The sequence below is a fragment of the Callorhinchus milii genome, unplaced genomic scaffold (genome assembly GCF_018977255.1).
Source record: "Callorhinchus milii isolate IMCB2004 unplaced genomic scaffold, IMCB_Cmil_1.0 Scaffold1, whole genome shotgun sequence".
NCBI classification, from domain to species: domain Eukaryota; kingdom Metazoa; phylum Chordata; class Chondrichthyes; order Chimaeriformes; family Callorhinchidae; genus Callorhinchus; species Callorhinchus milii.
The window spans coordinates 123016225-123034388 of record NW_024704742.1 but is presented as its reverse complement, the minus strand read 5'-3'; the positions used below and the strand labels follow the sequence as shown (position 1 = coordinate 123034388).

Sequence of the window (18164 nt, the reverse complement as noted above, 5' to 3'; positions counted from 1 at the left end):
CACAATGTTAGAAGTCGATAGATCCCACCAGCGAGAACTGAATTTCCAAATACAGCTATTGCCTTCAGGCTGAATTGGCAAGTGCTCTTGACTGTTCTGCAGTCATATAGAATGGAACAGTAATGACATTACATGATCTATCCTCTGAGAACATTTGAAAAGAGTTGATGGTGCTGAGAACAAGTGATGCGTTTTGATTTGTCTTTGCTCTTTAGAGCTTTGCTTCTGGTTCGATCTTAGAAAATAAAAAGCAACGGCAAAATACTGGCAGTATTGGATTGCTGTTGGCTACTTTGATTTCACGTTGAGTATAAATGCCAGCATGGACAAGTTGAGCCAAATAAAAAGCGAGCGCAGCCATAATCGCAGTTAAAGGGGTACATGAATCAGAAGTTGTGCTCTCTGTTCAAATCTCCCCCCCCAGCAATGGGAGAGAAATATATTTACAAATGTTTTCTGTCTCGCTAATTGTCCTCAGGACTTCCCATTTCAGTTGCTTCAGTAAGTATGTTGTGTTTATTAGTCATGGGACTTGGTATTTCAGATTAACTTTCATGATTCACGCAAAAAAATGCACATTTTACTGTAAAGTGCAGCAGCTTTATAAAGCAATCTTTTTATTCTCGGTATAATACCTATGTTTTTGAATTTTGAAACATTTTAGCTACATAGGTGTTTTTGACAGTGATTTGTATTTAATTCACTGGAATGTGTTAGCCAAGTCTATGCCATTTCCTGTCTCTGTCAGCTAACTGATCTTAACCCTCAGTTCACACCTTTAATTTGGGAGAGGAATGTATTAATAAAGCGGCCGAACCATCAGGTATTGTAATACTGATCCTAAACCACTAAAATGAATAAAGCAATGTTTAAATAACTAATGTTTGAAAGAATCGTGCTTGCCCTGCCATTATAATTTTCCTTCTGTTCTCTGTTCCATTTTACTTTTTTTAATATTCTGGCCTTTCTAACTGTTTTAATCTTTTATTGAAAATCTATTACCACCTATGAAAGCTCCCTTTCTTCGTGCTCTCACAATCCTCTCTGACTTTTTCTATCCAAAGTATTTTTCATTCAGAGTGGGAAGAGGATCTGCAAACCTGTACACACGTCAGCAGGTTTTAGATTACAGTGGGGTGGGGGAAATCTAGATTAGAATATCTTTCCGTTTTTAAACAGTTTAACATTTCAGGATGCTTGACTGTTTAATTCATCAGGATGACCAAAAAGTCTTTATTTTTCAGCTGTCCCATTATCTAAAAACAAATCATTTATTTTTGGTCACCCTGTACTTGTTTGTGATGGATAAGCTATCCATCACAAGTCCTGAATGTCTGTTTTGTGTGTGTTTTGTTTATTCAGGAGCAGCAAGCCATTGCCATGGGAAAGCACATTCCAATGGGGGGAGTGGGAAGTAGGTGGTTTTAGAACTGTCGCTTCTTGTAGTAGAACATAACTCATTTATGTGGATGATTATAATGTGGTTTTAACTGGTCATCATTTCCCTCTCCCACCTGCATTTGCAGAACAAAAAGAGCTTTCTTGCTCAGCAGACCTGCGTTTTTGATATTTGAACATAGCAGATAGGCTGGCTCAGCTGTTTTTCCTGAATTGGTCGTGTAAGCCTGCAGTGTCCTTATGAATTATCAGCTCAGGTCTGCAAAACTTCAAACTGAAGCTACACTTTACCTTGGTGTATTGATGGAACAGCAATTCATTGTAGGCATGAGCTGGTATTCAAATATGTAATTTAAAGATGTAACAATTGCATGCAGAATACTCATCAAGTAGCAGTATTTTTCCAGTTTTGTCTTGAGCACAACATGTGAGGACCACAGGGGCGAGAGGAGTTTTACAGTTTTGACTGAGGTTTTCTTTTGCATAAACCAATGGTCCATGTGTATGTTTTCTTTTTGTAAATGGTGTGAATAATCCTTTTAAAAACAAAAAGGTTTGCTGAATTTGTCTGGCTATTAACATTACAGATATTGTGAGGAGTCTTGAATGAATTTACTCACAACACCAAAAGATTATGTTTTTAATTAAAAAAATGTTTCTTGGCATGGAGGTACAGAAATGGTATTCTAATGATGGCTCAAAGGAAGCACAAATGTAAACCGTTGGCATTTACAAAACCTGTTCCTTTATCTAAAAAGAGGCTATTTTTAGCAAGATTGATTAGATTTGCAATTACCAATCTATAAACTTTCAAAATGCTAGGTACAGGACGTTTTCAAAATTATGAGGGGATTCAATAGGGTGAAGAAGGAGAAATTATTTCCACTGGTGGGTGGGTCGGTTAACCTGAGGGCATCGATTTAAAATAGTTGTTAAAAGAAATAGAGGGGAGGTGAGGAGAATTTTTTTCACACAGCGAGTTGTTTGTTTCTGGAATGCATTGCCTGAAAGAGTGGTGGAAGCCAATTTAACAATAACTTTTAAGCGAGAAGTAGGTAATTATTTGGGGAGGACAAGTTTGCAGGGCTATGGGGAGACAACGGGGGAGTGGGATTGATTTGGACAGCTTTTTTCAAAGTCGGCACAGACACGATGGGCCGAATGGCCTCCTTCTGTGCTGTATGATTCTGTGAAAACATCTTTTGATATGGAAAGAGATTTATTAGGAGGAACATAAGACAACAGGAAAAAGCCATTCAACCCATCAAGTCTGTTCTACCAGTTTATTAGATCTTGGCAGATCTTTTAGTCCCAATGTCCCATGACAATTACATCTGAAAGTAAAGATCTTGCTTCACTTATGACTCAACCGGATATGGTGAGTGCACTCACACAGGAATCAGCATTTGTTTGAAGTGAGCAAGATTGTAAGCGCTTGTTTCTTACAGCATTGTAGTGAACGTATGGCCATTTTAAGCATGAATGTGAAAATCATCAAGTTCGCTGGATTGACATTGGCGGCTCCTAAATCTATCCGAGTCCCTGCATATATTTTCTGCCTTTATATGTCATATAGCTAGTAGCACTTGTGCTTTCAACCACAATAAGCGCAGAATATCCTTTAATGGAAACATAGGAGCATAAGAATCCACTTGAATCGAGGTTAAGCTTTACAGCATCTAAATTATTGATCTGTACAATTATTTGTTTGAAATAGATGTAACTTTTAAGATACAACAGGAAACTGATGTGGGACTTCTCTCCAGTGGAACTTTGTTTTGAATGATGCAGGTGTTTTCAGATTAACATGTTGACTCATTAAACTAGAGTATTCTCGTTCTTTTTCCTTTTGTGGTTCAAGTTTTTCAGTTCAATTTTCCCTTGGAATTTAGATGGAATGGGCCTAGTGTTTTTTTATATATATTTTACAGAAAGGAATGTTGCTAAACACGGATTTTAGTTTTCTTTCAAATGGAATAACTTGATTACTTAGGGACTTACATATTATAACATTGTAGGAAATGTGTGCTCTTTTTAAGCAGTACAATGTGATAAACATCTTAAAAGGTTTAAAAGAAAATGGCACAAAAAATCAAGTTGTCTTTTGCACGTATTATTTGTGGACTTGGTGTATATTTGAGCAAATTCTGTTTGCGTGCACTACACAACAACAACAACTTGCACTTATACAGCGCCCTCCACAGAGGGTAGCGTCTCAGAGCGTTTAACAGTGGCGGAGCTTGACTCCGAGCCAGTGGGGGGCGGGGTATGGCTGTAAGCATGGTCGAAGAGGAAGGTTTTCTGGCGGGATTTAGAGAGGGCGCCAGTTGAGCGGAGGTACTCAGTGGTGGATTGGCGAGTGAGGAGGTTGGAGAGGTAGGGAGGTGCTAGAGAGTGAAGAGATTTCAACATAAGTGTGAGGATCTTGAAGTCGATCCATTCGGTGATGGGGAGCCAGTGGAACCTGACTAGAACTGGTGAGGTATGGGAATGGAGTTTGGTCCAGGTAATTTCGCGGGCGGAGGACTTCTGAATGAGCTGGATCGTTTGAATAGTGGAGAGCTGGGGAGACGGTCAAGGAGTGATTTGAGTAATCGAGGCGGAAGATGACAAACATATGCACGAGGATTTTGGCTAATTGTTTCACTGATTGTGAATACACTAGTTACTTCAAAACACGATTGGCATTTATGAGCTTTTTCTTTGAAAATTCCAGGAGGAAACTTTTATTTTGACTTCCATTTCAATTTTGTAACTGCCCTTTGTACTGAAAGGTAGTTAGGTATTTAGTCTGGAGATGTGGATTCTGGGTTAGGAATGCATATAGGTGGGAACTTCCATTCTGTGCTGTAATTAAAGCTACTAAGTGATTTGGTGTCTAGACTACATCTGAAGGGTCTGTTAACTTTATTTTTTATATGGTTAATTTTTAAAACAATGTTATTGACCCAGACACATGCACTCGCAAGTGCCAGGACCAGCTTTGGAGTTGAGACTCCTAGCAGCTTAGCTATTTGCCCAAATTTATGTATTTCAAAAAGTTATTCAAAAATAAAAATTGAGTCCACTTCTCGAGAAATCCAAAAGTATACTTACAGAATGGAGCTTTCAAAGTTGGCATTCAGTTCTGTCACTTTTTTTAAATTTTGTTGTCTGACCACAAGAAAAAAATATTTGGTTTGCTGACCAAAAGGGTTGGCCACCACTGATATAAAGAAAAAGAATAGCATGCAAGCTCAGTAACCCTGCAAGCCAAGCATTGTTATGGATAAGGTGATCCCAGCTGGTCATGTACTGTATTTTTCAAAAGTCTGTATATACTAAGGTTTATTGTTGAATTCTACGAGTGTTGACTAGATATTTATAGGGCATTGTCTCTTAAAATTGATTTAAAGTCTTCTAATTGTCATTGATGTCAATCAGGAGGCAGGCCAAGCGTGCATGTGTGTGTGTGTCAGAGTTTGTGTGTGTGGTGGGGGTGGGGGCAATCTTGTTTGGAAAACAGCAGACTTGGTGTAAAATCAGAACTTGGAAGGAAAGTCGGGCAACGGAGATGTTGATGGGAAGCAAATCAGGCTGGGAAAAGTGCAACTAAATGAGGATAACTCTTTAAAACTGGATTTGTGCTTTGAAGTTCCTTGGAAATTAATGAACATTCAAAGCGGTTTACATCTCTAATTGCATCTAATTGGTTGTGTGCCAATATTTGCAATATGGGATAGTTAAACAGATTATTTCCTTGACTGGCAAAGATTTGTATTTTTAACCATTTTGTACTTAAACAGCTTATTTAACTGATTATTTATCTTTAGAATATTATCACAAGGAATCAAAATTGATTAATTGAGATAATATTCACATGAGCTACATTCTAATCCCACTCTTTGTTCTCATACCCTTTAATATCAGTAATGCACAGTGATTTGTGATGATGTTGTGTCCAATTTGTGGACTACTGGAGTCCTGTAGCTCAGTGGTTAGAGCACTCGCTTTGCAAGCGAGAGACCTGAATTCAATTCCAGGCAGGGCGAAACCTTGGGCAAGTTTCCTTACTCCACACACCTAATAATAATCCCTCCAAAAAAAAAAACAATAATAAATTGGTCATTTTCAATCTACGACTGTTTGTGGGACATTGCTGTGCGCAATTGGCTGCCGCGTTTGCCCACAAATATACAGTCAATTCACTTTACAGTGTGTTCTGTGAAGCGCTTTGGGACGTCCTCCCGACGTGAAAAGCGGTATATCAAATGCAAGGATTATTATTATTATTATTATTATTATTAATTTGTACTGGGACCAGGTGCAGTTGTATCCTGTTAATTTACAGTTTTTTCGTGCACTCCGCATGCACATTACCATAAAATTAGATAGAATCTACAAGTACTGAAACAGGCAGTTCATCCTAACTAGTTCGTGTTCACTAGTTTGCACTCCACATGAGTCTCCACGCGTCCTAGCTAACCTGTGCCAGTGTTAATATGCCACATGAGCCTCCACTGATTTTAATCCCCCTGTATGCCTTCTGTTCCCTTCTCTCTCCTATATCCAGATCTAGTAGATTGAGCTCCTCAATGTATTATTTGGTTAATTGTGAACTGAGAGCATACCAGACGTTCGACATACTCTTAACATGCAAAGGACCACTTAATGCCATGCTTGATGAAAGTAGGAAGAGCAAGGAAAATGAAAGGGATGCTGACATTTTGTGTGGCATTTGCCACTTTATACCCTCCCCTCTTTCAAGCTACACCTCAAAACATCCCTCTTTGACTGCACTTTCAGTCATCTTTCCCCTCCTCAGCTCCCACACACAGCTCCAGTGCCTAGGCAGAACAGTCAAGCGCTTTGGGACATTCTTCCTGACCTGAAAGGAGCTATATATAAGTGTAAATTGTATTGTATGTGGAAGGAAACATACAATATTCATGGTGACATTGTGCAGTAATATTCTTCATAGTCACATGCATTCTAGTACTCCGCGGCAGCACCAGAGGTATGATGCAAAGAGCAATTATGAATCGGTGGCATGTTTANTTTTAAATTTACCCCAACAGTTTATTTACACAGCGAGTACACTTTACAGAACGCATTTGAAGGGCTTTGAGACATTTTGACGCAATAAGGCATTGGATCAAATATAAGGAATATTGTTTCGCAAAATACAGTCAACCCACTATACTGTATATTCTGTGAAGCGCTTTGAGAAGTCTCAATAATATGATAAGCGCTATATCAAATGCAAGCCTTGTTATTAGGATTATTAAGAAAACTCAGTATAAATGTTTCAACAGAAAAGGGATGGTACTGTTTTTCTAGGCTATTGATGGTGTATCTTTTCACAGCTCACGCTGATCAGCCTCTTTGTAAAGAAATGCAAGGAGGTTGGAAAGTTTTCCCCTTTTAAACTAACTAAAAGTCTGCAGATCAACTTGGAAAGTATCAGTTAAGCAGTAGGTGGAAGTGATAAAGTGCAGCTGTCTCAGTAATGTAGGGGTTGCTGCGGAATTGAGCGTGTTTAGATTGTATTTATTGTGTATGACCTAGTAACTAACATTTTTGGTGGTTTTAGGAATCACTGTAAAAAGGATCCAAGTTTTCCACAGTGTCTCCTACAGGATTGGGTTGTAGCAATTGTTTTGTTCATTTTTTTGGTCTGATAGAAGAGTGGCTCTTTGGGCTTACAATACAACAAACTACAAGTTACATTTGAACAAAGTACAGTAGTGAGCACAATATAACACAAGTATCGTATCTGCATTGTTCCTCCATATTCACGTTACAGTATATTCTGTGAAGCACTTTGAGATGTCTCGAAGACACTATCAAATGCAAGGATTATTATTATATTAATGGTCAGTATTTCAGCTCTGATCAGTCTGCTGCATGGAATGCAACATTTAAAATCTGGAGCAATTCTGAGCTATTTTGTGTTACTTTCACTTTTGTCACCTGTAGTTTTTTTTTCCCTTTATCGTTTTGTTTGTCAAGTTAGCTGAATGTATATTGGTGTCGTTTTGTGAGCATATTGAGGAGTTATTCAATGTATTGTGCAATCTGCATTGTAAATATTAATGCTGCAGTAACACACCTCTACCACTGGAAAGAGCTCTATTTTCTACAAGTTCATCGAAGACTTGCAATGTCAGAAAAAACGCTTCTAGCACATCAGTCATCTGCATGACAATCTATTGTAAAATGTCTGCCCTTAAATACTGTGACACGGTCTGGTCTTGGGCCATTTCACGTTTCTTTCTAATGGATAGATATCTCTTCTCTCCATTCCCTTTCTATTAAGTAATATCAAGCACCAGAGAGGTAATAAATGTGCAGTGCAGTGAAAGTTTTGTTCCTTGAAGTGATATCCAATTAATTTATTTCGATAAATATGTTTCTCTCTGTTTTTCTTCATAACTGGGTTCTTGGTAGCCCTCTCATTTGCTTCCTCCCCACCATATGATATGTATGGTTAGGTTATACATTTAAAATTTAAGTTGATGAGGTTTGTTGTCAGCATTAGATTAGTGATAGACTTAATGGCATGTTAGCACTTCATAGAATCATAGAATGTTACGGCACAGAAGGAGGCCATTCGGCCCATCGAGTCTGTGCCGGCTCTTTGACTTTTATTAACCTAACTCACCAGCTTTCTCCTCAGAACCCTGAAACCTGTCTTCCCCAGATACCTATCCAGTTCTCTCTTAAAAGCTGTTATCGAATCGGACTTCACTGCCCTTTCAGGCAGATCATTCCAAATTCTAACAACTCGCTGAGTGAAAAAAATTCTTCTAACCTCCTCCCCTCTGCTTCTTTTGGTAGATATCTTAAGACTGTGACCACGGGTCACAGACACACCTACCAGCGGAAACAGCTTTTCCTTATCTAGCCTTTCATGATCTTGAAGACCTCTATCTAATGGGAAAAGTCCTAACTTTTCCAGCCTGTCCTCATAGCTAAGCTTCCCCATTCCTGGTATCATTCTCGTGAATCTCCTCTGTACTTGTTCTAATGTTTGGTTTAGAATTTGTTTTGCTCTGTGTTTTTCAAATGTAGATACCTAGTAGACTACTCAAACTCTGGGCAATTACTTTGGCAGTTGTATTCTGGTATAATAAATTAATTTTGAATTACAACCCAAACCCAAACTGTTTGAAGTTGAGCACTTGACATTTTTGAATGGACGAAATGGATTTTGTCTGACATTCATTAACTCTGATCCTTCATGTTTTCCTCTTCCTCTAGTCGTGATATGGAAAATAAAGAGACGCTCAGAGGCTTGCCAAAAATGGATGACCGCCCCGAAGAGCGCATGATCAGGGAAAAGCTCAAGGCAACGTGCATGCCAGCCTGGAAACATGAGTGGCTGGAGAGGAGGAACAGGAGAGGACCTGTGGTAAGCATAGCTTAGAATTGATTTGCTGAGGGATTGGCCCTGAATTGTAAACTGTTACAATGGTTTATTGTTTCTTTACGTGAATAGATAGTTACACAAATTGAGCTGGCATCACATTACTCTCTGGCTACAATCGCTGGGCACACAAATAATGTGTATGAACACCTTATGTTCTTGAGATACTTGTTCAATAAAACATTTGCTGCCCTCCTCATTTGACTGGGGATCCAATCGCTTGACCCAAATGCCACACAATGGTACGCAGTTCCTACCTGTGAATTCAGTACCTGATAGGTACCTCATCTCAGTGCTTTGTGTAATGATATATCTTCCTCAGAAGGAGAGGAAATACACTCCACCCAGACTAGTTTCCTCCACTTCTTGGCAGCTGGCTCCGGAGCGGAATTGCTATTTGGTTGTCTGGCTGGTGTTTTAACTGGGAACAGAATGTGGCACAATGAAACTTTAAAAGGATCAAGGAAAAAATGGACAGAGAAAATGAATTTTTACTTCTGAGTTTATTCAGATGTTTTTTGTTGCATTGTAGCTGCTCTGTTAATTAATGTCTAATCAAGGCAGTTTGCAGACAGAACCTGATCTTGGAACACTTGGCTGTTTTGCTTGGTATTGATTAGTGTCTGAGAGCAGAGTAGTGCTGGTTTGGCACTTTTATTAATGCTTACCTAGAGTCCCTTAGAAAGGTCTAGCCGTATCAAGGACTTCTTTGTTTACCAATAATAATAACAATAATAATCCTTGCATTTGATTTAGCACTTTTCACGTCTTCTAGACATCTCAAAGCGCTTCACAAAATATACTATGAAGTAAATTGACTATATTTGTGGGCGAAGCGTGGCAGCAATTGCGCACAGCAGTGTCCCACAAACAGTTGTGGATTGAAGTGACCAAATTATTATTTTATTTTTTCTTGAAAGATTATTATCAGGCATGTGGAGCAAGGAAACCTCCCCAAGGTTTTGCCCTGCCGGGAATCGAACCCAGGTCTCTCGCTTGCGAGGAGAATGCTCTAACCACTGAGCTACAGGACTCCAATGTGGTTAAAGGCATTACCTAATGTAGCACAAATGACTATTCCAGTCTTTACTGAGTTAACGGCTCTCTGCAATGGGCTAGGGAACGGGGAAACAGTCAGGATTACATTTATACACTTGTGAACATTTGCCTATAAAGTACACAATCACTACACTTTACAGTAAATGGTGTGAAGCGCTTTGAGATGTCCTCCCAACGTGAAAGGTGCTATAAAAAAATTCAAGAATTATTGCAAGTTGCAACAACTTGCGTTTGCATAGTGCCGTTCAAACAAAATGACACCTTGGAGCACTCCTATTATTAGGATTATACACGCACGCATGTGGACACAGTCAATACTCCCCTTTACCATCTACGATCACAGATGAAGAATGGCCATTTATGTCAGGTAGCATAGGCTACTGCACAATGATACTAAAGTGCAGCAAGAACAATGAGTGCATTAGCAGAGAAAATGCCAGGAATGACAAGTGCTAGATTATCATAAATATGTAGTCACATCATGTTAAGATTGTTGAAAGTCATGGAGTTATCAATATGCAGTTATAAATTTCTTAATGTTTGAATTGGTCTGAATATTATATAATGTAAATGTTTAAACATTCCACAAATATTGTGAGTCAAAAAAAATGGAATATTATTGCTTAAAGATGTAAACATACTTAATGTGTACCTGAATGTTTTATGTGCAGAAAATGTCTCAGAATAGAAAAAACTGGAGCAGTTTGTTCTCATTTATGAAAATGTGCAAATGTTTCAATTAATCTCTTGAGACCTATGTTGTTTGTTTCTCCTTGATGGTGGGTCTCCAATAAAACTTCAGGGAAATAAAACAAATTACCTTTACGGTAACACACAGTGGGGAATGCAAAATGCCAGACAAGGTCAAGTCTGAATGTGTTGGTTTGGTCTCCCTCAGTCATGCATTAAGTTCTGAGTGAAATGAATGATCGGAACATGTTGTAGATTAATTTTACAGAACCTTTATAGTTGAAGGTTTTGCTTACTCACGTGGAAAAAAAGTAATGTTTGTGAGGCTTGATTAAAACCAGTTTTTCTTTGAAAGCCTAGTCACAGTCACCTGAAACGTGCTAATGATGAACAATTTATTACTTTTTGCCATGCAGGTAGTGAAGCCAATTCCAGTGAAAGCAGACGGTTCAGCGGCTGATTCTCAAAACTTTACCACTTCCCCACAAATGCAGAGAGGGAGACGCAGCCCCTCTCCAAGCAGCTCATCTACTTCCATGACCTCCTCCTCCTCTTCCTCAAAAAATACTGCAAAATCAGAATCGCCGGGTGTGAGAAGGAAGAGGGTATCCCCTGTTCCTGTAAGTATTGAAAAGGAGAATCTCCACCATTTATATTTTTTTTAAAAAATCAGGGGCCCAGAAATCTTCTTCCTCTTAGCCTTCAATGTAAGATTGTGCAGAAGTTTGGAAAATTCTTAAATTCAATGTTAGTTGTGTATGAGTTTTGCAAATTGTTTTTAAAAAGAACTTCAGAAAATGGTTTCCAAATTAAGACGGAATAATTTAAAGATATTGCACTTTAAACAATGCTTAAGGCCAAGCCATGAGGAATTTCAGGCCTCTGATGTTTAAGAAAGAGCTTTAATATTATAATGAATAGCTTGTCAAATATTTGAAAGGGCTAATTTTTCTGAAGTGGCATTTGTATCTGTGATATTCTACAGTCACACATTTCGCTATCTGAAAAGGTGGGCACCCATACCTTTCCCTCAACTCTCCTTGTAGCTGAAAACTAATTTTAAAAAGGGGTTTAGGTTTGTAAAGTGATTCTTTTCCCCCTGTTGCCTGCAAGCATTGATTGAAGTTACCCAGAAGAAATGAATTCTAAAAATTAATGAAAGCAAGGTTTGGTCATTTGAGTTAGTTTTATAGGATAGAAGTGCCACAAGCCTTAAAGAATCAGTTAAAGTGGAGAAAGAAACAAACCATTGAGGTCGGAGAGAGAAATGTCTTGATTCTAATTGGAAATTGAGAGATTTTCTTTTTGTATCGGCTCACAGAAGCTGGAAAATAACTGGCTAGTTGGTGTCTGCACTGGTTGATATGGTTATAGTGTCAACTAGTGCTGCAGTTTGAAACTGCAACTTGAAAGTCTGAATTACATGTCTGAACAGCAGTTACTCACACGCAGCATTTACCTACTAGAGGCATTGACTAGTAGCAGTCGCCAAACATGCAAATATTTATTTTGTTTTTCCCAAACCCACTTACACTCTGCTGTAACAACCAGGATTCTTAATTGTTTGCTTCGTTATATTCCTATTTAAAATGAGGAGGTAATGTTCTCAGTTGGATTTTAGAAGATTCTTTTCAAGAACCTGATCGTGACCCAGACAGCTCTGAAAAACATTACACGTACATACACCTGCTTGGTGGAATACATTTAAAGCAGGCACCTAAAATAGTTTGACAAGAGCAATGTGAATAAATACAGGGTGTTGCTGCAGTCTGAAACCCTCTTTTAGTCAAATCTCACAAAACAACCAAAAATTATTCTCACTCAAATCTAAAAAAAAATTCTCTTCAACCTCCCCCATCAATGCAAAGGAATTACCAGCCATAAATAGAAGTTTTAATGCTGCATTAAAGAGAATTAGGTATTAGCGCACCCCTTTTTGCAGCAAATGAGCCAATTTCGATTTAAAATTTTTTAATATATAATCCAGCATGTGGCTGAAGTCATTCTATATTTGAAGAGTAAATTGACTGCTGGAATACAGAATGAGCAGTTCCACTTGTAAAGGTCAAACATTATTTGCCAGATGTTACTGTTACAGATGAGGACTGAAAAATTATTGTTCCAAAATCGAATAATCTGTTTAATTTTTTTTTAAAAAGCAAAAAACCTCCTGCAGTCAGCTGGTCAGGTTTGAAAGATTGGAGATCTTTAAAGATTCTCTTATTTTGTAGTTTCAGAGTGGGCGTGTCACCCCACCCAGGAGAGCTCCTTCACCTGACGGCTTCTCACCGTACAGCCCTGAAGAGACAAATCGCAGGGTCAATAAAGTAATGCGAGCACGACTGTACCTGTTGCAGCAAATTGGGCCAAACTCTTTTCTTATTGGAGGCGATGCCCCTGATAACAAATACAGAGTATTCATTGGTCCTCAGGTGAGTTGGCATCTTGTATTCATGACTTCTTGGCTTACATTGATTTTTTTGCAGGAGGAGTGGGGTAGAGGGGAGGGGAAAAAGGGGCATGAAGCATTGGTCAAGATGGGAAATAGGCACTTGAAGATGTCTAACCAAATAAAATGTTGCTTAAATATTCATGTTTCATTTAAAATCTTACACTTCAACCAGTGTAAATGAATTAGTAAGTGGATTGGTACATAGTAAGCAGGTACATACTTTGTAACGTATATCTAATCTTTCTAGACCTGCAGTTGTGGACGGGGAACATTCTGCATTCATGTCCTATTTGTTATGCTTCGAGTCTTCCAGTTAGAGCCATCAGACTCATTGTTATGGAGGAAGACGTTAAAAAACTTTGAGGTAAGCAGAGTAACAAGTTCTTATTCCTAATTTCTTCTAGGCTTCTGCAGATTTGTTTTAGCGTAATTTATCCTTTCCGTCATGACTGATTCCTTTGTTACATACAAAAGTCATCAAAGTACAACTGATGACAAAGTATTCCTCAGACTAATCACATGCTTGTATGAAATGGTTTGTGAAACCCCACACAAAGATGCAGATAATTTAGCAGCCAGACGTATGGTATTATTAGCAAATAGCTAATGTATAATCTACTCGTGGAGTCCTGTAGCTCAGTGGTTAGAGCACTCGCTTTGCAAGTGAGAGACCTGAGTTCAATTCCAGGCAGGGCGAAACCTTGGGCAAGTTTCCTTACTCCACACGCCTAATAATAATCCCACCAAAAACAAAAACTATAATAAATTGGTCATTTTCAATCTACGACTGTTTATGGAACATTGCTGTGCACAATTGGCTGCCGCGTTCGCCCACAAATATACAGTCAATTCACTTTACAGTGTGTTCTGTGAAGCGCTTTGGGACGTCCTCCCGACGTGAAAAGCGCTATATCAAATGCAAGGATTATTATTATTATTTTTGTATTTCATAGAATCATTGAATCATACAGCACAGGAGGAGGCCATTCGGCCCATCATGTCTAAAAAGAGCTATTGAATTCCACTGCCCCGTGCTCTCCCCATAGCCCTGCAAACGTGTCCTCCCCAAATAGTTATCTACTTCTCACTTAAAAGTTGTTATCCATTCGGCTTCCACCACCCTTTCAGGCAATGCATTCTAGATCCAAACAACTCGCGGATGAAAAAAAATCTCCTCACCTCCCCTCTGTTTCATTTAACAACTATTTTAAATTGATGTCCTTGTTTTACTGACCCACCCGCCAGTGGAAATAATTTCTCCTTGTTCACCCTATTGAATCCGTTCATAATTTTGGAAACTTCTATTAAGTCTCCTCTTAACCTTCTCTGCCCCAAGGAGAATAATCCTGACTTCTCTCGCCTCTCCTGATAACTGAAGTCCCTCATTCCTGGTACCATCCTGGTAAATCTCCTTTTCACCCTCTCCAATGCCTTGACTTCCTTCCTAAAGTGTGGTGCCCAGAAATGAACGCAATACTCTAGCTGAGGCTTTACCAGTATTTTATAGAGGTTTATCATAACTTACTGACTTTTGTATTCTATGCCCCTATTTATAAAGCCATATGCTTTTTTAACAGCTTTATCTACCTGTCCTGCCACCTTCAAAGATTTACTTATATGAACCCTCAGGTCTCTCTGTTCCTTCACCCCTTTAAGATTGTACCATCATCTTATATTGCCTCTCTTCATTCTTCCTCCCAAAATGCATCACTTTGCATTTCTCCACATTAAACTTCATCTGCCACGTGTCGGCCCATTTTACCAGTCTGTCTATGTCCATTTGCAGTTTGCTACTATCCACCTCACTGTTCACTACTTTCCCTAGCTTAGCATCATCTGCAAACTGGGAAACTGTACTCCCTATACCCAAGTCCAGGTCATTTATATAGATCGAAAACAGCAGTGGTCCCAATACCGACCCCTGGGGGACACCACTGCACACTTCCCTCCAGTCAGAAAAAACAACTGTTCACCATCACTCTTTGTTTTCTGTCTCCTGCCAGTTCTGTATCCATGCTGCCACTGACCGTTTAATACCATGGGATTCTATTTTGTTTGCAAGTCTCTTACGTGGCACTTCATCAAACACCTTTTGAAAATCCATATAAACTGCGTCAATTGCACTACCTTCATCCACCCTCTCCATTACTTCATCAATAAACTCTTATTTGCCTTTAACAAATCCATGTTGGCTGTCCTTTATTAACCCATATTTTTCAAAGTGAAAATTTCTTTTGCTCCGAAGTATAGTCTCTAGATGTTTCCCCACTACTAACGATAGCTTGTAGTTCCCGGGTTTATCCTTCTGCCCCTTTTTGTACAGGGGAGTAACATTTGCAACCCTCCAGTCCTCTGGCACCACCCTGGTGTCCAAGGGGGATTGAAAGATTGTGGCTAGAGCCTCTGTTATTTCCATTGTTACTTCCCTCAGTAGCCTACCTAGGATGCATCCCATCTGGACCGGGTGACTTATCTACCTTGAGACCAATAACCATTTTAGTACCTCCTCTCAGTTTATTATTATCTTAATTATCTTATCCCAATTTCTCTACCCTCTCCTTTCATACTGTGGCATTGGCCGCATCCTCTTTTGTGAAGACAGATGCAAAGTACTTATTCAGTACACCAGCCATGCCCTCTGCCTCACAAGAAGATTTCCTCTTTGGTCCCTAATTGGACCCACCTGCCTTTGACTAACCTTTTATTCTTTATATGCTTATAAAATATCTTAGGTTTCCCTTTTATGTTACCTGCTAATCTTTTCTCACACAATCTCTTTGCCCTCTTATTTCCCTTTTCAGTTCTCCTCTGTACTTTCAAGATTTTATTTGATTATCTTCTGTATTTTGGACCTGACATTTATCATATGCCTCCCTTTTCTGTTTTATTTTAATCCCAATTTTCTTATTCATCCGGGAGGTTTGGATGCCCTACCTTTGTGAGAATGTATTTATTCCGTCCGTGAACTATCTCCTTGAAGACTTCCTATTGTTCATTAGCTGTTTTATCTGCCAATCTTTCTTTCCAGTCCACCTTGGCTAGGTCCCTTTTTAAACTCATTGAAATTAGCCCTCTTCCAGTTGAGTAACTTCACCTTTGACTGCTCCTTGTCCCTTTACAGAAGTCCTCTAAACGTAATGATATTGTGATCACTGTTGTCCAGATGCTCTCCTACTGAAACTTGCTCCACTTGCCCCACTTCATTCCCCAGAACTAGATCCAGCACTGCTTTCTATCTCATTGGACTGGAAAAGTACTGATCCAGAAAGTTATCCTGCACACATTTCAGGAATCCTTCTCCCTCCTTGACCTTTACACTGTTATTTTGCCAGTCTATGTTAAAATAATTGAAGTCCCCCCATTATCCCTACTCTATTGGTTTTGCATCTTTCTGAAACCTGCTTGCAGATTTGCTCATCTATCTCCTTCCCACTATTTGGTGGTCTATAGTAAACACCTAACAGAGTAACAGGTCCTTTTCTGCTCCTTAACGCTAACCAAATAGATTCTGGTTTAAGACCCTCTAACACATCGTGCCTTTCCAAGGCCGTAACTGTGTCTTTAATCAATATTGTCACTCCCTCTCCATTTTGTTTCTTCCCTATCCCTTCTGAATACATTGTAGCCAGGAATACTCGGCTCCCATTCCTGCCCTTGTTTGAGCCAGGTCTCCGTTATTGCCACTACTACGAGTAGTAGTGATTGATCTCTGGTGTAGATCTAAATAGGGATTTGAAAGCACAGAAGGTGGGGAATTTATTGAATGATATTCTGTAATTCCTGTATATCAATATAGCCAGTGAACTTTGCTTTAGAGCTTATGGCTTGTGTGTATTTTTCCTCTTTAAAAAAGGTGGAGAGTCTGTTTCAGAAATACCACAACCGGCGCAGTTCACGTATCAAGGCTCCATCACGGAACACGATACAAAAGTTTGTTTCCCGCATGTCTAATTCACATGTGTCTGCTTCGTTGAGTACCTCGACGACTAGTACAGAACATAGGTGAGTATTCTGGTGCTTCATTTATGGGGTAGATAGGTTGTATGTAGTGAATTCAAGCTTTAAGAAGAAAGAGAAATTTACCTGTGCCAAGAGGCAGTTGGTTTAGAAGGGATGAGGGGCACGGGATCACCAAACATTTTTAAAAATGTTATCACATGTACAAGTAACCTCTTCCATCTGTATTGTCGTACGTGATTCTTGATGCAGTTTACATCCAATATACAAGTTGATGTGGTCTTTAATAATGTTTCAGATTTAAAACAATATTTTAAATAATCAGGGCCATTAGATCAGGTCCAAATAGAATGTGCCAGTGGGTGAGCACTGGTTCACTGAGAGCTTGAGTCGATAAGCTTGGAAGCGCCACTTGTCACATCATGCGTGCTGGGTTTCAGCAGGAAATGCAAGAAGTGACAATGTCGTTACTTCACAAGGGAAGTGACATCAGCAGAACTGCAAATAGTGTGCACGAGTGGAATACGTAGGAGTTCCTTCATCGGTAACCTGATGACCCAGACCTTGGTCGTATTTTCACGTTTCATTATAATGCTGTATCTGAGATATTGGACTCAAATGAACATGTTATCATGGAGTTGCTACATAAAATGACAAATTGAGGGATACTTTTCTCATTTTTGTAGCTTAAAGGATGAAGAAGAACAGATGTGCCCCATCTGTCTGTTGGATATGCTTGATGAGGAGAGCCTGACTGTGTGTGAAGAAGGGTGTAGGAATAAGCTCCACCATCACTGCATGTCAATTTGTAAGTGTTTAGTACTTTGTCAATGTTTAATTACTTTATAATATGTTGTTTTTCACAGCTTACTCCGCTTGGTACTTGATATCCTCATGAGAAACTGTGAGGCTGTTGATACTAAGTATTACTCTTCTGTAAATTTTACTTAATATCTTTGCTGGATTTCACTCTAGGGGCTGAGGAATGCAGAAGAAACCGGGAGATGCTAATCTGCCCTCTCTGTAGATCCAAATGGAAATCTCATGAACTGCACAGGTGAGAGCAGTCATTTTTGCTGTATGAAACTGGAGCTATTTGGGTTGTTGGTTGTATGGAATATTGACATTTCCTTTGTAGCATTTTCAACTTTAGAGCTTGTGACTTTTTAAAGTGAAACTTATATTTTTTTAAGACTTTTT

The 18164-nt window shown here is 39.1% G+C and overlaps 1 protein-coding gene across 1 annotated transcript in view; it reads left to right on the top strand.

Annotated features, from left to right (window-relative positions):
* The window catches only part of map3k1 (mitogen-activated protein kinase kinase kinase 1, E3 ubiquitin protein ligase), a 61341-nt gene that overhangs the window by 24213 nt on the left and 18964 nt on the right, over positions 1-18164 (top strand). The window contains exons 2-8 of the mRNA XM_007892237.2: positions 8641-8791; positions 10972-11175; positions 12787-12987; positions 13255-13371; positions 16861-17009; positions 17651-17772; positions 17940-18021. Coding sequence (XP_007890428.1) covers positions 8641-8791; positions 10972-11175; positions 12787-12987; positions 13255-13371; positions 16861-17009; positions 17651-17772; positions 17940-18021 — 1026 coding nt within the window. The remainder of the gene's footprint in view (positions 1-8640; positions 8792-10971; positions 11176-12786; positions 12988-13254; positions 13372-16860; positions 17010-17650; positions 17773-17939; positions 18022-18164) is intronic.